The 27164-nt window shown below is 39.4% G+C and overlaps 1 protein-coding gene across 1 annotated transcript in view; it reads right to left on the bottom strand.

Moving 5' to 3' along the window:
- Positions 1-8879: 8879 nt before the first annotated feature.
- Positions 8880-27164, bottom strand: part of aph-1 (gamma-secretase subunit Aph-1) — a 79423-nt gene continuing 61138 nt past the window's right edge. The window contains exon 5 of the mRNA XM_068372124.1: positions 8880-11465. Within this exon, the coding sequence (XP_068228225.1) occupies positions 11271-11465 (195 nt within the window). The 3' untranslated portion in view covers positions 8880-11270. The remainder of the gene's footprint in view (positions 11466-27164) is intronic.

Genomic DNA, 27164 nt, shown 5'->3' with positions numbered 1-27164 from the left:
GATAACAACAAGGCAGCCGGAGAAGGCTTCAAGCGATGTCAAGCCAAGGACTCTAAACAGAGAAAGACAGTAGGCTACCTATAACACGTTAACGTTAATCGCTTGGTCAATTTATTGAGAGAGAACTTTACGGAAGGCGAGAATAAAATTTATTAGAGTACCTGTATAGGTACTCTAGAATATATTTTTGCAGAAATTTCTATTTGCTTCTTATAACTACTATGCGTTCGCTTTACAGATAATTCAGTTATCTGGTTCTATTACATATGTGGAAAAGACACACACACACACACACACACACATATATATATATATATATATATATATATATATATATATATATATATATATATATATACATATATATAGCCTATACATACATATATATATATATATATATATATATATATATATATATATATATATATATATATATATATATATATATATATCGCTGATTTGTGCAAGTGGCAATTGCTTTTTTTTTGGATAAGCTTCTTTACCTTGAAATTTATATTTCAACAGTAGTTAGGTAAATCTGATTATTTTATTCATGGCATGGGTGCATGTATTCTCTGATTATATAAAAAAAAATGTATTTTGCTGATATATCGATTTTAAGTGATTCTGTCATCTTTAGGAAAATAATACGCACAGAGAGAGAGAGAGAGAGAGAGAGAGAGAGAGAGAGAGAGAGAGAGAGAGAGAGAGAGAGAGAGAGAGAGTAGAGTTGTATGCTCCTTTAAATAGAATAAAGATAATGGACTTTTTGCTTTTTTAATGTGAAATAGTTAAAAGACTGGATATTTTGCTCTTTTAAGATGAGGTTGAAGTTAAGATAATGGAGATTTTTTTTCTTTTGCTCTTTTAAGATGAAGTTAAAAAGAGTTGAATTGTTGGTCCTTTTAACGATGCTTAAAACAACAAACTGTGCTATGTTAGGTAAAGTCGAAATATTGGAACTGTTTGCTCTTTGGAATGGAAGTAAGAAGAATGGATCTCTGCTTGTTTAATGTGAAGTTGAAGAAATGGAATATTTTGCTCTTTTAAAGTGAAGCTAAAAAAATTGAGTTTTTACTTTTTCACGGGGAAGTTAAAAGCATGAAGATTTTTGCTCATTTGCGGCGATGTTGAAATAAATTAGCTTCTAGCTCTATTAATATGAAGATAAAAAAATCGGAGTTTTTAACCCTTTAAATACGGTTGAAATAATGGAGATTTTATGTCTTTTGAGAGCAAGTTGAAGGAATAGATATTTTCCCTTTTAGGGTGAAATCAAAAGATTAGATTTTTTTTTTTATAAGTGGGGTTTAAAGATTGGAGTTTTTGGCTCTTCTGAGGTGAAGCTAAAATAATGCAGAATTTTGATCTTTTAAAGTTAAGTTGAAAGAATAGACATTTTGTCTTTGTAAGATCAAGATGAGAAAATTGATATTTTTGCTCCTCAGAGTGGAAGATAGAAAAATGGAGTTAGTTTGCTTCTACCGTGAATTTAAAAGCATAAAGCTTGGTGAAGTTCAAATATTGTAGCTTTTAGTCTTTTTAGTACAAGTTAAAATAGTGCAGGGCATTTTTCGTTCCTTTAAGGCTAAGTTAAAAGATTGGATCAATTTCCTTTTTTTTTTCTGTGATGAATTTAAAAAGAACGGAGCTTTTCACTTTTTAATCAAGAGCCACACCCAGTTATGCATATGGTGGAGTTTAAAGATACATGAAGAATTTTGCCCTTTTAAAGTCCAGTTAAAAGAATAGACTTTTTTGCTCCTGAAAAGGCAAAGTTAAAATTCGGAGCGTTTCACTTATTATAATCTAAAGGGGCCCATACACGTTCAAAAAAAGCGTCAAAATTTTGCATCAAAATTTTGACGAAAAATTTGAGTGTGTGTAGGACGTTTTGATGTCAAAAAAAGTTTTGAAGCAAAATTGTGATGGATCAAATCCGTTTGATATTTTTTGACGAGTCGTCAAATTTTTGATGCGTGTGTGGGCTCCTGTCAAAATTTTGATCAAACTTTTTAGTTCGCAGGTGACTGACGAGGAGATAGGATCACCATGTCTGTGAAGAAGGAGACCGAAAAGAAATTTTTGATTGAAGTTTTCGACCCCTTGATTATTCTACCTCTTTTTTATTCGACTCCTTGCATATTCAACCCCTTATTTATTTGACCATTTTGCTTATTCGATCGTTTACTTATTCGACCCTTTGATTATTCTACCTCTTCCTTATACCCGTTGAAATACTAACACTAGAGAGCTATTGGGTCCTTTGACTGTCCTGACAGTACTACATTGGATCCATCTCTCTGGTTATGGTTAGTTTTTCTTTATCCACGAATGAAAAAATGCAGGATTTCTTTGTATTAGTGCACATACACACATATATCTATGAAATATAGGCGTACAAACACTCGCACACACATGTGTATATATATATATATATATATATATATATATATATATATATATATATATATATATATATATATATATATATACTGAAAAACTTAAAATATTTCATTTTTCCTTGTTTCCTTTCCTCACTGGGCTATTTTCCCTGTTGGGACCCCTGGGCTTGTAGCATATCCTCCTTTTCCAACTAAGGTTGTATCTTGGCAATTAAGAGTAAATAGTAAACGACCGAAAACATTATATTTTTACCGAGAATTTCCGATTAAAATTATGGTTTGTGTGTGTGTGTGTGTGTGTGTGTTAACTATTTGTAATTACAGGTTTCATTGTCAACGAAGAGCTCTTGTTGTTGTTCTTCTTCTTCTTCTTCTCCTTTTTGTTGTTATTCAATTGTTTTAAGATGGCTACTACTATTATTATTATTATTAGTATTATATCTTGGTAGATCATTTAATTGGTTAACGTATTATTTCACACATTTCACGTTCAAATGAATCGATTTATATTTATATACCGGTATACACACACACACACACACATATATATATATAATATATATATATATATATATATATATATATATATATATATATATATATATATAAATATATATATATATATATATATACATATATATATATATATATATATATATATATATATATATATATATATATATATATACACACCTGCATTTTATTACAGGGGTTTGGAATGGTCTGTAATGTGTATACTTATGTCCTTAGTCTCGTGTATAGCGCTTAGTCATTGGGGTTGTCGGCGAATGTTGAGGGATAAGACCTTCAAAAGTTCAAACTACCAGTGAATGCATTTATGTTGATCAGGCTGACACAAGTCTCTTTTTATAGTTAATATATGAAAGATCTATTTTGCTGTCCACTTCCAACGTTTACCAGGAGGTTTATCAGAGTCCAATGCCAACACAAGTGCTATGGCCACTGATGCATCCATGTCGAAGATTTTGACGATACTGAATTTTGATAGGAAAAACGTCTAAAGTCGTGTGTGGGCAATTGTGCATCAAAATTTTGTATCAAAGTTACACGTCAAAATTTTGCATCAAAATTTTGACGCTTTTTTGAACGTGTATGGGCCCCTTAAGTGAAAAAGAATGTAGGTTTTTGTTCTCTTTTAAGGTGAAGTTAAAAGAATTATCTTTTTGCTCTTAAAGTAAAGTTAAAAGTTTATATTTTTTTCATATTCTATAGTGAAGTAAAATCAATTGAGCTTTTTCTAAAAGAAAGATGAAATAAATAAGATTTTAAAGTTTGGTCCTTTCAATGTAAATCTTAAATAAATGCACTTTTAGCTTTTATTAGGTTAAGTCAATACAATGGAGCTTTTCTCTCTTTTAATTTAAAATAGATAAATGAGCTTTTGTCTCTGTTAGAATAAGCTTTTTGGCTCTTTAATGGCAAAGTTAAAAGGAATGGGACTTTTGCCTCTGAAGTGGTTTCAAAATGTAGATTTTTGCTATTTTAAGATGAAGATGGGAGAAGGAAGTTCTTTACTTGCTCTTTTAAGGGGATCTTAAGCGATTAAAGATGTTTTCTCCTTAACGGCATAGCTAATAAAGATGAAGAAGTCATTTGATCTTTTAAGGTGAATTTATAAAGAGATATTTCTATATTAATGTTAAGTAAAAAGAATGATTTTCCTCTTTGCGGCAAGTTAATTTTTTTTCTTCTAATTAGAGCGGTTTAAGAAATGGATCTTTAAAAGTAAATTTCAAATATTGAAGCTCTTTCCTCTTTGGAGGCAAAGTTAAATGAATGGATCTTTTTATATGAAGTTGAAAGAATTGAACTTTTCACATTGTAAGGTAAAGTTAAAGAAATTGAGCTTTAATCGGTTTTTAAGTGAAATTGAAAGATTGTAGCTTTTGCTCCTTCTAGGTAAAATTGCAACAATTCAATTTTTTTTCTTTTTGCTTAAAAAAGGAAATTCTTTTTACAGTAAATTTTTTAAATGGAGCTTTTGTTTTATCAAATTTAGGTTAAAAGGCAAGCTTATTGCTGTATCACTCTCCTTACAAATTCAATTTAACTAATTCAAATACAATTCTCTTACGTGCTGCCAACACAAGAGCCCGTGTCTTACGCAAAGGTAAGGCAATCTACACACACACACAACCATTTTAAATGTGAAGCTATAAGAAAAAACTTTTTATTCTTTTAAGACAAAGTTGAAATAAACGAACTTTTTCCTCTTTCAAGGGGAAGTTGAAGAAATTTATAAGCTTTTTTTTTTAAGGTAGATTTAAAAGAATTGACCTTTTGCTCCATAAGGTGACATTAAAAAACAATTCTTTTAAAATAATTTCTTATTCTATATTCACCCGATATTCACATGGCTTCTTCAGAATCCTGGTTCAATTGACAATTAACTGTAAAAACTTTATCATTTTCCAGCTTTTTCTTAACTAAATACAAAGGAACAGAAGTTACACTAGCAGTAAGTTGTAAGAACCCAGGTAGTCTTGTCTTCAGTTATCTCTGTCTACTGGCCACCATCACCTCTCAGATTCTTCACATACTGCACTTAAAGGTGCTTTTCCTTTGATTTCGTTAGCAACCATTGCCTGGAATACACACAGGAATTCCCTTTATGTATTGTGTTAGAAATAATTCTGCGATTTCAATAATCATTGTGAATGTGTGTTTCACTCTCGATACCACTCATGGGAAAATATTTAAATGGTTACTGATCAAGTTATAAGTTCTAAACACAAAAGAAAACTTGCTGTTAGTTTAGGGGAGAAAGTAGGGGAAGGCTAGGCTAGTTGATTATAACAGGGATGACGATATTGACACGCCTCCATCTTTAAACAACACACAAGTTCAGCCCCCTTTTTTATAATGATGAGCTTCACAAGCTCTTGACTTCACTTGTTTCCTATGTTAAACTTCAAAGGCCAGTGAATACCCTCTTATCTTGGCAATTCTGGTCTTTCTCAACCCATTGGCAAACCTAACCCAACTCTCCACTGATTATTCTGATATCAATAGTGTTTCATTCAGTAAGATTCAGAATGTACGTTGTGCTCCAAAGATTTTAAGGCCTCACACAAAACCTAAAAATGTTTATATACTTTAGTTCATTATGTAAAACAAACCTTTGCTACATCACAATTCCACTCACTCAATAAGACAATTAGATTGTGAAGTAGAAGACAGAGTGGGTTGTCTTAATACTAATATCCCTCCACTGGCTAAAGTACTTCTCACTAGTCTAATATTACTTATGTGGATAGTGTGGCATATCCTATGATTCCGTTAAATTTGAAGGGGTGAACGAAATTTCAACTAATTCTTATTGTTTTCATTATGTTTCATACAACAATGTTAACTGCTTGCTTGCAAGTTCTGCTACTAGCTAGCTGCTTTTCTTCCAGACAGCAATTGGAGAAGATTTTGGGCCTTCTTCAGTTTGCCTGGATAGCTGATCAGGTGTTAAAAAACTGGGTGTAGAGAAGGGCAGTTACTAAGGAGTTTCGGAAGTCAGGCTCAATTGCTCGGTCGGTGCAAGAGAATTCTCAGGTCATGGATGATGCCAAATTTATTGGCCAGGTCGGTTCCATTGATCCCTCCCCTAGGTTTCATTATTATTTATATAGGTACTTGCAGGTTGGACTGGAGAGGTCGTTTAGAGCAGACCTTTGTAATAGGAAAATGGTCCCTTCAATTTGCAGCATTTCATATACCGGTAAATATATTTGAACTGATAGCAGTCTTCTTGACAATGAAAACTGATCCAAGAAGGAACTCCTTTAAAAAGATCATAGAGAAGCAGGTAGCAGTTTGTTGCCTCACGAAAGGGGGAGGTTGCTAGAGAATCCTCCTTGCAGTGACCCTGCCCATTTAGAAGCTCCTCCAGGAGAGGAATGTGTTCCTCTCACCATTCCATCTGTCTGGTTCACTCAACGCAGTGGCTGACACTCTATCCAGGGAGACATTCCGGTATATGGAATGGAACCTCAACCAGACTTCTGTTCAGGTTTTGAAGCTAGTTCTGGATCTCCGAATAGATCTTATCACTACATAAAAGAACCACAAACTTCCACTATATGCAGCTCTGAATGTGGACTCTCAAGCAGTGGCAAGAGATGCTCTGAATTTCGATTGGAACAGATGATTGTCGATCTATCTGTTCCCGGCAACAAGTTTGATTTCAAAGGCTTTGAATATCCTTATCTATAATTTTTCAGGGAAAGCTGTGCTAATAGCACTTCAGTATCAGAAAGTAGGTACTACCTCCACTTCCTCCTTTCTAACCCAGAACCTTCACACTTGGTTTTTCTCTCCCGTGTTTTCAAGAAAGATTTCTCAGGTCACAACTTGACTTATTCGATGAGCTGCCAGAGATCTTCATCCACAAGGAATTACCAATCTGTGAGGAAAACGTGGATGGCTTTTCTACGGAGTCAGTCACCTGGTCAAATAAACCTGGACTTCTTGGCTTCCTTTCTGGTCCACCTCTTTGAGGAGAAACTCCAGCCATCGACTACAGTACACTGTCATATGTCGGTTTTAACAGAACCTATCAAGCGTGCCTTTGATGTGGATCTCAACTCGTGTTTCATAAGATCACCCAGTATTTTAATTTGAAGAGACCATCCCCACCCACTCCCATGGCTTCTTGGTCTCTGGAAAAGGTTTTTGAGTTTTTTGACCAAGTTTCTCCTAAACAACCATTACAAAAAGCTATATTTCTAATAATTTTAGCTTCAGGAGCAAAATACAGTGAAATGACAGCCTTTCACAGGAACTGGGAGTTCATTACAATTCCAGGTTGTCATCTTCTAATCCTTACTCCAAGTCTCCCTTTTTCTGGCCAAAAACACAATGCCTCTTCAGAGACGGGATCCACTCCATATCTCTGCTCTAAAGTCAGGGAATAGCACTTTGTCCAACGTCAACTTTAAAACTATATTTACAGAAATCCACGTCTTCAGAAGGCAGTCTGCTTCAAAATACCCAGACAAAAAAGGTCACTTTCGACAGTGGCTATCCATATCTTGATGACATCCTTAATTAAAAAACTAATCCTGTCTCCATCACTAAAACCACGTTGTACAAAAAAATGCCTCTTCACTAGCATTCTTTGCTTATGTAGTATACAATTTTAGGACATCCAGAGTTTTACAGGTTGGTCTGGGGATAAAGTGTTTCTTAAACACTACCTGAAACAAATCCAAGCAGTGCAACATCCATGCGTGGCACTTGCCACATTTGTGACACATGCGGGGGTAGCCTGGAGGGAAGGACCAAATGAACCAGGTCCTTCAGGAGAAGCAGAGTAATGGAATGTCAGTTAGCCAGTGCAGTCATCCTTGCAAGGTAAGTCAGGCTTGTTAGTTTTTCTTCTTACTCTTGGGAATGTGTACATCTTTAAGTTGTGTTTGGTTGCAGATGGTTGTCATGGAGTGGACAAAAGTCTATTGATTACTACTCAGGTATTAAGTCCTTGGAAATCAGACAGCACTTTAACTGCAAAAAAGTAGTTTTGACAAAAGAAAGGTGCTGTGTGGTCTCTAAAACCCTCCCTGCTCTCTAGTCCTGTGCAGATAAGTGGATCATTGTTTGTATACAGTAATTTTGTAGTGACATAGGTATGCCGGCGATAACTGAGATGATGGTTCCTTTCTAGGATGCTATGCATGACATCACTCATTGCGTACAACTTTCAGCTACAGAGGTGCTGTAGCAAGGTCAAATGAGCTTGAACTTGCCTCTGAGTAGGGGAAACCATAATTCTATGGTAATCAGGTCATATTGGATACCCTGTTTTAGCCTTCTACAGGAAAGTCCTTGAAGACCAGAAAGCACCTCCCAAAAATAAGTTTTTCCTCCATCAAAACTACTTTATTATTATCAATGCAAGGCGAAACAGTGTGCCATACATAACATTTCCTTGGAAATACCATGTTCCAATTTTTAAGTTTCTGAGCAAATGTTATTGAATCACAACTGGAAAGTGTAGCCTCTTAAGTTCTTTTTAATGCATAAAGAAAATTTGGCTCATACACCTTTAACACATCAATATAGAATGTTTTCTATATAGCATGACTATTACTTAAGCCTTTTTAATATAAAAAAAAAAAACATGGCAATTATTAACTTGTGAAGGCTGATACACAATTCATAATAGCAAATTTATTATGTAATGGAAGATACTAAATACAGTACTCAAAACTTACAATATCTTAAGTTCTCCTCATGACAGGTATAAAATGTAAAGCCATATGAATTTCCTATTTGTTATCTACAAAATCACACAGTACAGAGAATCAGTGCATACTAACATTCATAACAGCATCAGGAATGGGCTCCATACAAAATGACACTGCATCCAGTCTATTAACTACAATACTGCAAACATTCTTCCCATTGAGGTCTATAACAACCTGAATGCTGCAGAAAAATACTCAGCAGATCATTTCATGTACAGTACAGTGCTTTGCAAATAGAACAGACTGACTTATCCGTAGAAAAGAAATCTTCAAAAACAATAAAAAAAAAAAAAATGCATACATGAATAAATTACAAGGTAAATTATTTACATGTTTGATTAAATGTTATGGATGTCCCTTGCCTATCATAAAAAATCTGAAAGATGAGCATAAAATTGGTTTTGTAAGTAAAAACAACCTTTGAAGTATGGGCAGTACAACTTAAGGTTACCTAATATTGAGTAAGTATTACATCATAGCAAATTCAATGTAAAAATACCGGTAAGTAAAGAATTACGATTCACATAAGCACAGAGGATTAATCAAGAACATAACTGAAAACTAAAGTAAGAACATCATCTCACTTTTTTTTTTTTTTATCATTCAACTCATTTACATCAAAAGCTTTGCTTGTCACAAACTGAAAATTATTCAAGGCTAAAGCACTTAAATAGTTAAAGTGAAAAGTAGCATTATGCATTTATTCACCACACAGTCGGTAATTACAACCAGCAATATATGAGGATTATGATTTTAACAGCTTTACAAATACGTACTCATGATAAAAATGAAGTTTGTATCACTATTGGCTTACTTTGTCTACAGAAGAGATAAAAAGTGGAAGAGTACTAATATATCAAATGAAATAATAAGAGCATTAGGAACAGATGTCATTGCATTGAAATAATAAAAAAGCAAAGTAACATCAATTGAATAAACTGCAATAAATCATCAAATTTACATTATCCTCATTTGCCAGACCCAAATCAGGAACTTTTTTGAGTGTGAATGGATTACATTTGTTTCTAAAATAAATGCATTCGGATAAAAATAGCCACAAAATTATTTTGACCAAATTTCAAATACCATAATTTTACAAGACTGATATGCATGACATAACACAATGTCTGGATATTAACAACAAAGTAAAGCCTGTAAGGTAATCTTTAAAAATCTCTGTATGCTTCAAGTGGAGCAAAATCTTATATATTTTTCCTAAATGAAAAAAAAACGTCATACTTTTTCCAATAATACAGAATAGAATAAGAAAAAAAATTATAAAATACAGTTAAAAATTTCCAAAAAAAATTATGTGGGAATCAGGCCATGTATCTAGAAAAAAATTATAAACATGAACCAAGTCAATAGATCATCATAATTATGGAAAATCTATCTCTAGAAACATATACTGTATGTACAGCCTAATGCCATTATGTAAATTAAGTGATAAAAACTATTTTCTTTGAAAAAATGGAGCTGCAGTATAAATCGTTACCTTTGAAGGCTACTAAATAATGGATAAACAAGAAAAAAGTCTCAACGACAATTATTCATAGATACTGTACTTGAGAAATGTCAAAACACAGCATTTTAATTGAAGATACATTATTCATTAAGATTACTAAATTATGATAAACAGAAAGACAATGCAGACAATATAGGAAAGTAAGATTTCCATCCGTTTCACAGAGGAACATTCACAAAGGAGAGAGCTTAGACTACAATCTAAGGAACAAATTTATCATTGAATTTTGTTACCTTACAACCAGGAAAGAAATTTACCAAAATAACGGAACATCCCAAATTGCAGTCTCGTACCTAACAATACAATAACTACTACCCTACATATGAGGAACTAGATCTTGACTCCAGAAGTTATGCTCAACAAGAATAAGCGGACGGAAAACAAGAACACGTGAGGCTAAACACATTGGAGCATCTGGGTGATTCTGGAATGTGCTTCTACACAAAATAGCTAACACAAACAAAAAATACACAAAAGGATGAAGTGGAATGCATGTATGCATTATTAAGATTTTTTTTACCTGTAATGAGCTTATCATATTGATAGTGTGCTAATCATTTATTCAATTCATATCAAAATATCATTCAATTATCTAAGAGTAAAATGCAACTTCAACATTGAAACTTTTTCTTAATTACATGAATTCACACCAAAGAGCATAAAATTATACAAAGAACATACAGTATATTAAAAAATCAACATACAAAAGGGCAACTTGAGTGCGTTAATACGGAAACATGTATAGATCAAAGATTACAAAAAGCAAAAAATGATTACTTGAATTTGAACAGCAAAAGGAAAAATTAACAAAGCAATTACTTCACCCAATGGCAATTTTTAGTAATCAAACAATAAGAATTCTATATGATTTATAAAAAAAAATATATTCAAATCTACATTCTGTTCACTCATCCATAACTTTTTATGGAAAAATACTGTACTAGTAAAACCCAACTTCTTGTTTCTGTGCATCAAACTCTGTACATGAATATAATTAAGAATTAGCATTGCTAGTAAAAAGATTGAAATAATATAATTATAACATCAATATAAAAAGACCTAAGAACTAAGTTGAAAAGAATTTTACATAGCCCCCGCATCTGTCAAAGTCCCTCTTGAATCAGTGGTATCAACTTGTAAGACTCTTGAATGGCCTTTGATAGCAATCATTACAGTCCTATGTGAGCCACCAGCAACAATGAACGCAAGAATACCAGAGAGCACTGTTAAGATCCACACTGTTGGAATGGTCACGGAATACATGGGGTTCATGAGTGTCTGAAAATGTTAAAAAATTAGTTACATTTTCCTAAGACAACAAAGCATAGGTATTAGAGACCTACAAAATATGGAGTACAGTGTCCAAGTTTATTTTATCATTACATTAAAGTCATCATTCCAAATTTATTTGACTTGATCAGCAAATCTATTCCTAGATCTTCATAGAACTACACAAAAGTTGATTTGAAATAAGCTAACTGTATGAAGATAAAATAAAGTTATAAAAAAGGCAAAGTTGGACTCATTTACAATATGTAGAATATCCCTCCTAACACTTATATTTTTCTTAGCATATAGGCCTGGAGCTATTTATAGGGGTATTACTGTTCGGCTTAGCTGAAAGACTAGCCAAGACAATTTTAGACAAGCATAACTACCCCCATCCACTAGTTAGCAGGTGGGTGTGGGGTAGACTGGCTACCCTACTCACTCACACCAGTCGACTGAGTAACTACTTTTGGTTTCTAGCAGGACTTCTTGGGGAACAGGGTGGCGGCCCAATTTGTATAAATAGTTCCAGGTTCGTATGCTAGGAAAAATACAAATTATCTCCAAATTTGTTATTTATTCCGGCGCAAATACAAACCCTTCGCTATTTATAAGGGTGACTTACTCTTATAAGGGAGGAAGTCCTACCAACTGGCCTTGGCTATAACCTGGAGTTCTCTCTATTTTGATCTGAGATCGAAGTAGTAGAAACCCTATCCTCGCTAAAATCAAGTGCCGATAGAGGGTAACGCACTGATAGCGGTCTGTAGAAGCTTGTGTGAGAGAGAGATAAGTGGCTTGTCTTTACGTAGGAACTCAAGTACATGCCTAGAGTTCTAAGACTTACTCAATACCCTCCCTCAAAAGGTATTGTTGATATAACAAAGTATCATATAAAAATACTCAGGATGTACAAGGGAAATGAGTTTTACCTGCAGAGAGGTGAGGTCAGCTGTGCTAAGGTCTTGCAGTACTATTTTCCCCAGGGGGAGAAGAAGGTGAAAGGAAGGAAGGAGCCAGTCATTCTTTCTCATTCACCCCAGACTAATCCGGGTAACCTCAGCCCTCAACCCTCTGCTACTTGTCCATCAAGGAGCTTGAGGAGTTAGACCACTTGTTGTACGGCCACCACAGGACCAATGGAAAAGGTTTCCATGTACATATGGGTTACGCCTTGCAGGTAGTGGGAGGTGAAGACCGTTTGTCGCTTCTACATGCATGCTTGCAGTACCTGCGCCACAGAGAAGTTTTTCTTGAACGCCAGGGACGTTGCAATGCCCCTGACGTCATGAGCTCTGGGTCATTTGGACGGAGGACTGTCTGGATTGAGAGCTCTCTATCACTTTCCCGATCCAAGAGGAAATAGTATTCTTAGTGACCCTTCTCTTGACCTACCATGCTAACAAACAGCGCTTGCACATGGGGGCGAGCTGCTGCTGTTCTTTATAAGTAACACCTCAGACTTCTTACTGGACATATAACAGTTGGTCTGAATCTTTGGTTACAGAACGAAGGCTCTCTATCCAGAATGGGCCGAACCTGGAGTCCAGCACACCCACATTTTTAATCTTCGCTACGAAGTCAGGGACGTGGATGAGGATTACTTCTCTCCATCTCCTGGAGTGAGAGACGTCAGCAAATAGACCTTGCAGTTCACCGATTTTTGGCAGAGGCCAATGCGAGCAGGAACACCATCTTACACGTAAGGTGGCAATCGGAAGGCTGATGTAATAATTCGTATGGGGGGCCCCTTCAGAGACCGAAGGACCCAAACCACATTCCAAGGAGGCAATCTAAGCTCTGACTGGGGACAAGTAAGCTCGTAACTACGTATGAGCAAAGAAAGTTCCGAGGATGAAATATCTACTCCTTTCAGCCTAAAAGCGAGACTCAAGGCTGAGCAGTAGCCTTTGACTGCCGGGACCAAGAGAGGGATTTCTTCCCAAAGGTATATAAGTACACTGCCTCTGTGGATCTTCCAAAGTGTCCAGCCATTCTTTTAGCAACTTCTTGCAAAAAGCCTCTCTGTGTGAGGAGGTGCTGGACAGTCTCCAGGCGTGAAGCCAAAGCAAAGCTACAGTTCTGTGGTAGATGTTGGCATGTGGCCTTGAGCAGGTCGTGCCGTGGAGGGAGTTCCCTCGGAATCTCCGTAAGGAGTTGCAGAAGGTCTGGGAACCACTAAGCATGATGCCATGGCGGAGCTATTAGAGTCATTCACAAGTTGTTGCTAGCTCGTACCTGGTTGAGGACTTTTCTCATCAGACAGAACAGGGGAAACACGTAAGCGTCCAGGTTTATCCACCATTGTTGGAAAGCATCTTGCCAAAGAGCTTGGGGATCCAGGACTGGGGAGCAGTTTAACAAGAGCTTGAAGTTCAGGGCCGTTGCGAACAGATCCACAGTCAGGAACCCCACAAAGTCAGGACTTTGTTGCCTACTAAAGGATTCAAAGACCACTCGGTGTCCACTATCTGAGTTACTCTCCTCAGCTTTTCTTCCAGCACATTCCGCTTGCCTGGAATGAAGCAAGCTGATACGGTCACCGAGTTGTCTTCTGCCCATCTGAATATCTCTACTGCAAGATGACATAGCTGCTGCGAAAAGGTACCGCCTTGTTTGTTCAGATAAGCTACTACCGTGGTATTGTCGCTCATCAATACCACGGAGTGCACCGGCAGGACCTGGTGGAACTGTCTGAGGGCTAGGAAGGCTGCCCTCATCTCTAAGAGATTTATACCTATCTGATTCGGACCATTGGCCAGAGATGTAGTGGTGCAGCACGTAGGTCCCTTACCCTTCTTTTAATGCATCTGAAAAGAGCATCAACTCCGGGGAGGAACGAGAAAATCGACCCCTTTGCAGAGATTCGGATCTGCCAGCCACCATCTGAGATCCGACCGTTCCTCTAGTCCGATGCGAACAAGGTGATCCCTGGAACCGCTGGACTGATTCCATTGGGATTTTAGACACCACTGGAGAGATCTCATCCAGAGGTGACTGTTGGTAACCAGTCAGGTCAGAGAAGACAGGTGACTGAAAAGGCGAAGCCAACTCTGTGCTGAGAGCTCTTCTCACCTGAGGAAGGTCTGTGCTATCTTCCTCAGCCTCTGATGGGAAAGCTTTGTGTCTTAGACTGTCTATACACATGACCAGGTATACCCAGTTCTAGAGAGGGAAGCTCATGAGACATCTCGAGGTTTACCACGATAACCCGATCCTGACAAAACCTTAGAAGCTCGTCTCGGTGGCAGAGAAGGACCGGCTCCGAGTCTGCTACAATCAACCAGTCGTCCATGTATCCTAGGAGACGGATGCCAACTCTGTGAGCCCAAGATGACACTAGGGCAAACAGTCTCGTGAAGACCTGGGATGCTATGGAAAGACTGAAACACAGCACTATGAACTGGTAATGCTTCTGGTCTAACATGAATCTTAGATACTTCCTTTAAGATGGATGGATTGGGATTTGGAAGTATGCATCCTTCAGATCTAGAGTGCACATGAAGTCCTGCGGTCTTATCTCTTGTCTGACTGTATTGGCCATCTCCATTCTGAACGGGATCTGTTCGACAAACCTGTTCAGAGCTAAGAGGTCAATGACTAGTCTCCAGCCTCCAGACGCCTTTCTCACAAGAAAGAGTCGACTGTAAAAGCCTGGCGACCTTTCGAGGACCTCTTGGAGAGAGCCCTTCTCCAACATGGTCTGGACTTCTAACCTGAGGGCACACTCCTGTGTGGATCCTTCACATAGGAGTTCAATGGAAGAGGCACTCGAGTCCGTGGAGGGAGATAGTGAGTGAACGGGATGCGATACCCAGAACGAATTCACTTCAATTGTCCAGGGCTTGGCCCTGTGATGAAGCCACCTCTACCCCACAGGTGGACAAATGGGAGGATTGCCTGTCCTAATGGGATCGGCCTCGGCCGAATCCCCTCTTTCCCTTTCCTTCACGAAAGGACTTCTTTCCATAGAAGGCCTGTTTAGACCCCTTCTGACCCTGTTTTCAGGGTCTTTAGCCCTTTTTGTCTGCGGTTTCAGAGCTGGTTTCTGCTGTGGCTGAGAAATGTAAGGACTGGCTGTTAGGACCTTTAGGATGAGGGAGTCATGGCTGGACTTTATCTCCCTCTCTGCCACCCGCTCGACATCCTTTGGGTTGAAAAGGGAAGTACCTTCAAAAGGTGCATTCCGTAAGTCTCTCCACCTCGGCCTGAAGGAGTTCCCGATGCAATCTTCCTATGATGGCATCCCTCCTCTTTAAGATGGTGTTGGCCCAAAGGTTCACCACCTGATGGGAGAGAAACTCGATGGCCTGAGTACCAAAAAATAGGAAAGTCTCCATAGACTTCCAACAGATCGAATCAGTTGTCCTTATGAACCCAACCAGAAGTCGAGGAGGGAAGAGCTTGGAAGATGAGTTGGAATGGAGAGGAGGTGGACCCAGTTGCCTGGGACACTGCCTTCTGCTTGACACTCTTGAACCCCTTAGACCATGGAAGAGCTGCACTGGCCTTCAGGCATTGCCGAGTACCATAAAACTGGTCCAGAACCGTTTCCTTTCCTTCAAGAGGGGCTACCGATGGATCTGGCAGCCCACTGATGGAACGAATGCAGAATAGAACCTGCCAGAAGGCATGCTCCAATTCCTTCCTCTCATCCTCCGTTAGCTTAGAGCTAGCGGCAGCTGGCAAAGCGTTGTCCTCGAGATTGCTTCGCCCTTTCACTTCCGAGCTCTCACCCATAGGAGCCCAGAGGGGGTCCAAGTCATCATCGGGACAGAACGGAGACAGGGAAACTACTGTGAACGTGCTTGCTTTAAAACTGCCTAGCAGGCTGCGCAGGGGGAAACCTAGCCAAGGACTTAGGGATTCTAAATAAATCCTTGGGCTCACTGCCCTGGGGTAGGCGTTCCTCCATCAGCGAGGGCCTTACAGCAGGAGGGGCCACATCATGCAAAATCGTAGGTCGTTCCTCCTTAGGCACTATCTCGACATGGGAGGGACGGAATGAGTCCCTGTACCAAACCGCTCTCTCTTCCTTGGGAGGTGAAGGAAGGATCATTTTCTTCTTCCCCTTAGGTCTGGCCTCTGGGACCTTAAACTGCAAGGAGCTACCTTGTAGTTCTTGCACGCTCCCTTCCCGAGGTCTCTTGCGAGGGGAGAAAGGTTTCTCCCTACCAGGGGAAACCACCGGAGCAGAATCCTCCGAACTCCTCCTAGGATCGGCAGGAGGAGAGGCCCCAGGAGCGAGAGGTGGCAACAGAGGAATCTTAGGAGTGCCTCCTAAGGACTGGGAATGGGGCGTGACCCTTCTCACGGCTTGTTGCATTACGAACAATGATCGCGGCAATGGGGGTTCGCAGCCTCCCAATGAGCTGGGAGGGAGGTCATTAGGAAGACACTGATCCCTGGGCTTAGGAACCTTGGAAGATTTCTTAGACCTCTTGCCTGTAGGAGGCTTCCCAACAGGCAAGATCGGCACAGGCCTACCCTTAGGGATAGGGTCTGGGTGTTATCACGTGGACGACTGTTGTCTCTGAGGTGGTGGAAGCCCCTGAGACTGGAAAGATTGATGGAGATCTCTTCTGGCGGAAGGTTTACCCAGAGAAGGGTGACCTTCTGCAGCCATTACAGGAAATGGAATTTCGCCCGAGGACAAAGCAACTGCCGAGGTGAGGCGAGACGGGTACCGTGAGGAAGGAACATCGCATGAACTCTCTCTAGCACGAGACGATGGAATGGCATGCGCTAACGCTCCAAACGCGTCGCGTGATGCTGGTCTGTCGCACAGAGCTGCGCAAGACTGAGCTGGAGCAAGAGGAGGAAACCCAGGGGGAAGAGCTACCATGGAGCGTAACTCTAGGTCGCACGACCCATAGGAATCCACGTGATGAGGAACCTGAAGTACCTCGTTACCAAATCCTGTAGGAGGATGGACACCAACAGGACAAGGGCTGCGAGAACCCGAAGGTTCAGCGTAACGTCCAGCACGAGAGTCACAGGCTCACAGTAACCAGCGTTGCAAGACCCCTAAGGGTCAGCGCAACAGAAAATTGAGGTTTTCCTGCCACGAGATCCGGAAAGCTCAATGTGACGAGAGGCACGAGAGCCCACGGGCTTAGCATAACCAGGGTTGTGAGACCCCGAAGGGTTAACGCAACAGGAAACCAAAGTTTCCCTGCCACGATACCCCGAAGGGTCAACATGACGAGAGGCATGAGAGCCCGGGGGCTCACCGTAACCAGGGTTATGAGACCCTGAAGGATCAACATAACAGAGGACTGAGACCTCCCTGCCACGAGAACCTTAAGGTCCAGCGTGGCAGATGGCACGAGAGCCCGAAGGCTCAACGTAACTACCGTTACAGCAGCCCGAAGGCTCAGCGTAAAAGTTCCAAGAACCCAAAGGTTCAGAGCAACGGAGGCCCATAGGACTCCTAGGGTCATGAGAACCAGCAAGATCAACATGACGAGAGCCCGAAGGCTCTCGATCACGCCAGCCCAAAGGGTTATCGTCACGAGACCCCGAATGGTCAATGTGAGGAAAACCAGCAAGTTCAAGAGATGTCTCCTCACAGCCTGAGAAGGAGAACATTTAGGGTGGAGAGGGGTCACAAACCCTTCCACCCTACAAACCTCCGGAGAGGAACTTAGAGCAGACTCTGCTTGAAGGGGAAACTGTTCCAGCTCGAGAGCTACCTCCCCCGAAGGGAAGATTTGTTCTCCCAAAGGAGAACATCGGTTAAGACAAGGCTCTCCCTCCGCCCCTGGAGTAGAATCATAAGCGTATGGAGACCACCAATGCCCAGTGGTGGTCTTCTCTCACAAACAAGAGACTCGTTCCCCCAAAGGAGAAACCTACCTCGGAGAATACTCTGCCCCTGCGCCCATAAAAAGAGGTTCAACTTCCGTGGAGGAAGATGACCACCTTCTCTTCACTTACAACTAAAGGAGTTCAAAGAGAAACTTCCTTCGAGAGGGGATCATAGACGCCCAGCGATGGCCAAAGGATGCAATATCCGAGAAAGAGCAGGCGCTCCCTGGGGGAAGGGAAGGAGCCGAATCGCTAAGGGAGTCAACGCCTTCACCTATCCCACAGGGTTGACCTGGAGTCACAATCCCTGCGCTGCTACTCGCCCGTACCCCCGGAAGGGTCAGGCAGAGGAGCAGCTATGGACAGAGATTGGGAGGAAAACCCCGAAGGCGAAGAATCATGCTTAGACTTCTTCTTCTTCCTACCCACGAACCTCTAACTGATCACAGGTGTCGTCCAGTGAACACCAATGGCCCCAGCAAGCCGGGCACAGGAGGTGAGGGTCCGTCTCAACGGACTAAATGAAGGTACTACATGTGCGGTCCTTGGGACAAGGACATGTCCACATACCAGGACTGCAATCACACACACACCTGCAACGAGAAAAAGAACAAAAAAATTATTAGTCAAGGCAAGTCCAAAATACGGGAGAAGAGCGACGGTACATCTGCACTCTACCGAGCCAAGAACAAAAGTGTTTACTCTGCCGACTGGTGTGAGTGGGGTAGCCGGTCTAATCACCTCCCACCCGCTAACTAGCGGATGGGGGTAGTTATCCCTCACTAAAAATGTCTTGGTTAGTCTTTCAGCTTCGCCATAAAGTAATACCCCTAAATATAGCAAAGGGTTTGTATTTGCGTCGGAACAAATAAATAATAAAAAAATTGCTTGCCCACCTATCATCTATTTCTCATATTAAACAGAAATACAGTACTTGAAAACCAATATAAACTTTTTCATATAATCTCTTTAACGTACATAAAAATATCAGAAATTTTTAAGCAAGCAATTTGTATTTTTCCTAACTATACAAACCATCGTCCTTTAATGAGAAGATTGTTTCAGAATGAGCTGCAGACAATTGTTAGGATTATTTAATGAGTGATTAAACTACTGATGGAGAGTGTGGGCAAGAAACCCCTGCCCCCTCAACCGCCTGAATAGCTCACTTTTGACCCTTTGGCCCAGGACTGAGAGGGACGGTTAAGGAGGGAAGTTAAAGGACTCCGGTTTATATAGCTAAGAAAAATAAAAATGAATTTACTTTAAAAATTTATGATTTGTTCCTACAAGACATACAAGGGACTCACTGCTTGGTGGGTTGAAAGTCTCTCTAGAACTAAACTGGATAGTTCATTTTCTTCCTTGGAAATGTTCACTACATGGTCCCATAGTGGAAGAAATCAGTGACTTGAGCAACGTCCTAACTTTGGACCTGGCTTGTACATGGGTTCATGTACTCGGTCCATGAAAAAAACCCTACTCCAAAAGGGAATATCTGTTTGGAATCATATACCTTCAAAATGATCAATGGGTTAGTATTAATTCCACCATGCTCCCCCTTGTTTAGGGAGGATAGAGAAGATACCCTCACAGAGACAAAGAATAGAGCTCTGACGTATAACTTATTGACATCAGGCCTGATCCAGCAAATAACATTTCGACCTGGAGGGGGGACAGGAAAATGAAGAAGAACCAGTCACTCTACCAGTCATTCCAGACTTCTACACGTTACTATAGACAAGATGCTAGCTATCCCATGTGGGAGCTGACTTGGCTACATAACTAATGTACTCGAGCAGCCACCGAAGGACCAAGCACAGAGGTGTCAAGGGACTTGTGAGTATACTCCCCTAAGTAGAAGGCAGTGAAGGTGGTCTGTCATTTCCAAACTCTGGCCTTCATCTGATAGGGCCAGGTTACTGTGGGGCATATACTCCTGACTTCGTGGCCTCTGGTCCACACTGGTACCTCAACCCTACCTGCCTGGTAATCGCTGGACTGGGGTTTGAGTCTTACTCAAACTTGTTAGTTTCTTTGGTTTCTGCAACCTCACTATCCTTGTGACCCAAATATGGGGGTTATAAAGGAACCTACAGATCTACATACTGAGTAATCAGCAGCCATTGCCTGGTCCCCCCTGGTCCTAGCTTGGGTAGAGAAGGGACTTGGGTACTGATCATATGTATACATTGTCAGTCTCTAGGGCATTGTCCTAGCTACAGCAATGTCACTGTCCCTTGCCTCTGCCATTCATGAGAGACCTTTAAGCCATGGTCGGTAGGAAAAAATTAATTCTTCCTGAAAACCGTAGATTACATCCCCTCATAATCAATTATTAATAACAAAGCTTGAATATCAAAATAAGACAAATGAAAGTAGCTGCTAATACAGTACTCCATGCTGGTAGAGACACCTGTATGATTAAAGAAAGTGTGTTCCTGGGAGAGAAATAAAGCTTCAGTACTCCAGTCGCCACATAAAACATTAAGGCACTTCCCACCGAATCTTTGTTAGTAAAATAGAAAGATGAAAGTTGTATGACTACAGGTTGAACAGAAAGGTGTACCAACACAAGATGCCAGGATTCTAAACCTAGCAAGATGACACAAGGGAGAAAACGATGAGATTTTCCCTGACAATAATACCTATGACTCATCATAGGTAAAACTTGATTACTACGTCTCTTATCAGTTGAAGAGATTGGATCCCTTAGGGAACAAATGACATTCTTGTCATGTTTCAGAGAAGTCAGCAAACTGCACATGAACAGGTGAGGTAGCGCTCTTGTAGGAGGGCTCTCATAGTACAGTAGTGTGCTGGTGGGCAGGTATGAATAGATGAGGAAACGTGCCTATTGGGGAAAACACCAACAAGCACGAGCAAACAGTCGAGATGGTACTCCTGTAGAAGAGCATGCACACATAGTAGCATGCTAATCTCATCATCTCTTGGGGTCATCCTATTCTTTTTCTTCAGTGAAAGAGACAATGTGATTTAGCACTACCCGCAGGTCCACAGCCTGTACAATAAAGGATGCAGAGTGGAAAATCTCTGTGAAGTAACAATGAGGCACATGTGTGTCAATGAGTTAGCCTGGTTACAAAACACACCCACTTGCTATAATTGTGGGGAATGGCCCTTCTTGCATATTACTTGATAGAAAAACTGGGGTTTCTGATGCTGTGCCCCAAGATAGGGAGAGATGAAGAGGAAAGGGCCAGTCAATCTTCACTTTTATCACAGTCTAACATGCAACCTCCAACTTCGATCCAATACTAATGGTCCTGAGAGAGGAGCCGAGGTAACTAAACCACTTGCTTTGCAGTTTCTGCAGGTCCTACCGAAAAGGTGTCTAAGAACCTGTGGGTCAATTCCTGTAAGTAATGGTCAGTAAATGTGTTCTGCTGCTTCAAGATGCTTCTGGAGACCTGCACCACACAGAGATTGTTACAGAATGTTAGGGTCGTGCTTACTTCCCTGACATCATGAGCTCTAATCCAAACCCTACATGGAGCAGAAAGTGAGGGTGGCTGCACGTCTCCATCTTGACCAATGTTTATAACCAACTCATTCAGGGCTGACAGGTATATGACTGGTATCCAGCTTCCAGAGGCCTTTTCTACAAGAAAGAATCGACTGAAGAAACTGGAGAGATGTCGTCGATCTCTTGAAAAGTAACCCACTCTAGCATAGCCTGGATTTCTCCCCAAAAGGATAAGAACTCCTCTGACACCTGGTAACAGGACGATGACGTTGCTGGTGGTCGAATTAGTAGTGGAGGGTTGATGAACAAAAGGAGGTATCCAGAAGGAAGAATGGCTACTGTCCACTGCTCCCCCCATGATACCACCACCTACTCCATCTGGGTTGCATACATCCTCCCACAGGTGACATTGTGGAAGGAATGGCAGCCCCTATTATTATTATTATTATTACTATCCAAGCTACAACCCTAGTTGGAAAAGCAAGATGCTATAAGCCCAGGGGCTCCAACAGGGAAAAATAGCCCAGTGAGGAAAGGAAATAAGGAAATAAATAAATGAAGAGAACAAATTAACAATAAATCATTCTAAAAATAATAACAATGTCAAAACAGACATGTCATATATAAACTATTAACAACATCAAAAACAAATATGTCATAAATAAACTATAAAAGACTCATGTCCGCCTGGTCAACAAAAAAGCATTTGCTCCAACTTTGAACTTTTGAAGTTCTACTGATTCAACCACCCGATTAGGAAGATCATTCCACATCTTGGTAACAGCTGGAATAAAACTTCTAGAGTACTGCGTAGTATTGAGCCTCGTGATGGAGAAGGCCTGGCTATTAGAATTAACTGCCTGCCTAGTATTACGAACAGGATAGAATTGTCCAGGGAGATCTGAATGTAAAGGATGGTCAGAGTTATGAAAAATCTTATGCAACATGCATAATGAACTAATTGAACGACGGTGCCAGAGATTAATATCTAGATCAGGAATAAGAAATTTAGTAGACAGTAAGTTTCTGTCCAACAAATTAAGATGAGAATCAGCAGCTGAAGACCAGACAGGACAGGAGAACAATACTCAAAACAAGGTAGAATGAAAGAATTAAAACACTTCTTCAGAATAGATTGATCACCGAAAATCTTGAAAGACTTTCTCAATAAGCCTATTTTTTGTGCAATTGAAGAAGACACAGACCTTAGATGTTTCTCAAAATGTTATTTTCATTAGTAAAATAAATTTTTGAATATACTTACCCGATGATCATATAGCTGTCAGCTCTGCTGCCCGACAGAAAAACCTACGGGCGGAATACGCCAGCGATCGCTATACAGGTGGGGGTGTACATCAACAGCGCCATCTGTCAAGTAGGTACTCAAGTACTCTATGTCAACACAGAACCAATTTTCTCCTCGGTCCACTGGGTCTCTATTGGGGAGGAAGGGTGGGTCCTTTAATTTATGATCATCGGGTAAGTATATTCAAAAATTTATTTTACTAATGAAAATAACATTTTTCAATATTAAACTTACCCGATGATCATATAGCTGATTCACACCCAGGGGGGTGGGTAGAGACCAGCATATATGTTAACCTTAAGAGCTAAGTATTCCGTATTCCATTTTAGCAGTTATTCAAAATAACAAACATAAAATTAATAAGTACCTGGTAAGGAAGTCGACTTGAACAATTACTCTGCCTTTTTAACCCTGGATAGGTACGCTCCTCGGACACCCCTTTAAGGGTATACTCGGACGCGAACGACCCCGACGCCAAAAAAAATTCTTGAAAAATCAGTTTTTGCAGTAACCTCCTTTTTTCTTTTGCCAAAAAAAACTTCAATGAATGCTTAAAACAACTGTAAAGATAAATACTACTTATCTGCAGAAAAACTATTTATTATAAATATTTTAAAAAATTAAGTAGAAAAAAAAAAGACCTGACAAAAATTCATAAAAAAAAAGTTTATACATATATACACAAATCCTTTTAGGAATTGATTCTTGAATGTTTAGGACACATCTTGATGTATTTTGGATGAAGTCAGACCCATGGAGGTGAAGATCTGAAATGAGAAAAAAAGGGTAACTTTTTTTGGCCAAAAAAATTTGTCCAAATTTCATGAAATTTTTTGGGTACCCAAATGAAATAGGAAGTGGCTAATTTTTTTAGGGAATAAACATATGTTATCCTAAAATAGAAATATGTAAAAAAATCTTCATTATTTTGTAAATTACATTTATATCAGGGGCCATATCTAGAGGTAATTTTTTGAGTACTTAGAAATTTCGTAAAAAAATACATATACAGGTATTTAATATATAATATGATATTTATGCAGGTAAAAATATACCAAAATATCACAAATTCTATAGGGAACAAGAATATATATAGATAGGGCAGCTTACGCTTCGGATATGTCCACAAAATGGCCGCCAACCACACTGACTCAGACTCCCTAATCTGCCACTTGAAATGTAGGAAGGGTATGTCAATTTCAAGGTGTTATTTACTAATATAATTATTATTGGATATGCATAAAAATTGTATGGTGGGTTGCTGGATAATTGTCGATTATTTTACGACTATAAAATTAAAATTCTGAGCCAAAAAAATTTTTTTGAAGGGAAATAAAATCGAAAAAAAAAAAAATGTAAAACAATATAATATTTTAGCTAAAAAAATTTGATGATATTCAATCAAAAAAGAAGTAAACAAAATTTTCTGACAAATAAACATCTAGAGGAATCATTACTCTGTGATAGTTCCTTAGTACGTAGTAATTTTGAAAGAATTGGGAAAAAACGAAAAAATGGCAATCACCGGAAAATCGAACACATACCTATATATACGCCATATCTGGCTAAAAAAAAGATAGGCATGGGTAGCCATATCATCTAGAAACACTTTCCAACACTATAAAATATAAGTTTTGCGACACTACTTGCCAATTCTTTACGGTAATATGACTAAGCAAAAAAATGCAAAACAAATAAAAAGGGGCACTCACGGAAAAATGGCTAACATTCTAATATACGGCATTTCAGAAAAAAAAAAATTCAGCCACGTGATAGGCAAACCATCAAGGCACATTTTCCGACAAATAAACATCTAAATGAATCATTACTCTGTGATAGTTCCTTAGTACGTAGTAATTTTGAAAGAAATGGAAAAAAACGAAAAAATGGCAATCACAGGAAAATTGAACACATACCTATATATACGCCATATCTGGCTAAAAAAAAAGATAGGCATGGGTAGCCAGATCATCTAGAAAGACTTTCCAACACTATAAAATTATAAGTTTTGCGACACTACTTGCCAATTCCTTACGGTAACATGACTAAGCAAAAAAATACAAAACAAATAAAAAGGGGCACTCGTGGAAAAATGGCCATTCTAATATACGGCATTTCAGAAAAAAAAAAATTCAGCCACGTGCTAGGCAAACCATCAAGGCACATTTTCCGACAAATAAACATATAAATGAATCATTACTCTGTGATAGTTCCTTAGTACGTAGTAATTTTGAAAGAAATGGGAAAAAACGAAAAAATGGCAATCACAGGAAAATCGAACACATACTTATATATACGCCATATCTGGCTAAAAAAAAAATAGGCATGGGTAGCCAGATCATCTAGAAACACTTTCCAACACTATAAAAATATAAGTTTTGCGACACTACTTGCCAATTCCTTACGGTAACATGACTAAGCAAAAAAATGCAAAACAAATAAAAAGGGGCACTCGCGGAAAAACGCCCAACATTCTAATATACGGCATCTCAGATAAAAAAAAAGACATGCACGTGTTAGCCCAACCATCAAGGCACACTTTCTAACACATAAACATGAAAAAAAAATCAATAATATACGGCAATTCCTTACTACGTAGTAAATTTTTACAAATATTGAAAAAAAAACAGAAATTGGCAACCGCAGTTAAATACCCAATATACCAATAACTACGTCGTATCTGACAAAAACAAAATCACGCATGGGTAGCCAGATCATCTAGACACACTTTCCAACACTAAAAAAGCAAAAGTTTTACGACACTATTTGGCAATATCTTACGGAAAAATGACTTGGCAACAAAATGCAAAAAAATGAAAAAGGGGCACTCGCGGTAAAATGCCCGACATTCTAATATACGGCATCTCAGATAAAAAAAAAGACATGCACGTGTTAGCCCAACCATCAAGGCACACTTTCTAACACATAAACATGAAAAAAAAATCAATAATATACGGCAATTCCTTACTACGTAGTAATTTTTACAAATATTGAAAAAAAACAGAAATTGGTAACCGCAGTTAAATACCCAATATACCAATAACTACGTCGTATCTGACAAAAACAAAGTCACGCATGGGTAGCCAGATCATCTAGACACACTTTCCAACACTAAACAAGCAAAAGTTTTACGACACTATTTGGCAATATCTTACGGAAAAATGACTTGGCAAAAAAATGAAAAAAAAATGAAAAAGGGGCACTCGCGGTAAAATGGTCCTCGTGGTGATGAACGACATTTTAACTAAAAAAAAAATCATGCACATGGTAGCCAAACAATCCACCAAGACTTTCCACAACTGATAACCTATACAAGTTGCACCATTCTACGACAATTTCATAATACGTAATAACTTTGATAATTATGCAAACTACCTTAGAAGGGTAAACTCGGTCGCGCTCGACCCCGACGCGTCTCAGAAATCGGGGAAGGAGTACAGCTACAGCAATGCACATCTGGACACTACTAGAGCGTGTAGGGGAGACACCTCCTGCAGGTCGATCACCCACAAATTCAGTCACGGGGGTGAGTCACGTGAAAAAAACCTGTTTTTTTTTTACGCTCGGGGTCGCAAACGACCCATCGTACCTATCCAGGGTTAAGTACGTCTTCCTTACTGAGCCTCGCGATCCTCACAGGATGCTGAGCGACTCCTAGGAGCTGAAGTATGAAGGGCTGCAACCCATACTAAAGGACCTCATCACAACCTCTAATCTAGGCGCTTCTCAAGAAAGAATTTGACCACCCGCCAAATCAACCAGGATGCGAAAGGCTTCTTAGCCTTCCGGACAACCCAAAAAACAACAATAAAAAGCATTTCAAGAGAAAGATTAAAAAAGGTTATGGGATTATGGGAATGTAGTGGCTGAGCCCTCACCCACTACTGCACTCGCTGCTACGAATGGTCCCAGGGTGTAGCAGTTCTCGTAAAGAGACTAGACATCTTTAAGGTAAAATGATGCGAACACTGACTTGCTTCTCCAATAGGTTGCATCCATTACACTCTGCAGAGATCTGTTTTGTTTGAAGGCCACTGAAGTTGCGACAGCTCTAACTTCATGTGTCCTTACCTTCAGCAAAGCATGGTCCTCCTCATTCAGATGG

The sequence above is a fragment of the Palaemon carinicauda genome, chromosome 4 (assembly GCF_036898095.1).
Source record: "Palaemon carinicauda isolate YSFRI2023 chromosome 4, ASM3689809v2, whole genome shotgun sequence".
Taxonomy (NCBI): domain Eukaryota; kingdom Metazoa; phylum Arthropoda; class Malacostraca; order Decapoda; family Palaemonidae; genus Palaemon; species Palaemon carinicauda.
Note: the sequence above shows the minus strand (reverse complement) of the source record. Positions and strands in the feature narration are given on the sequence as shown.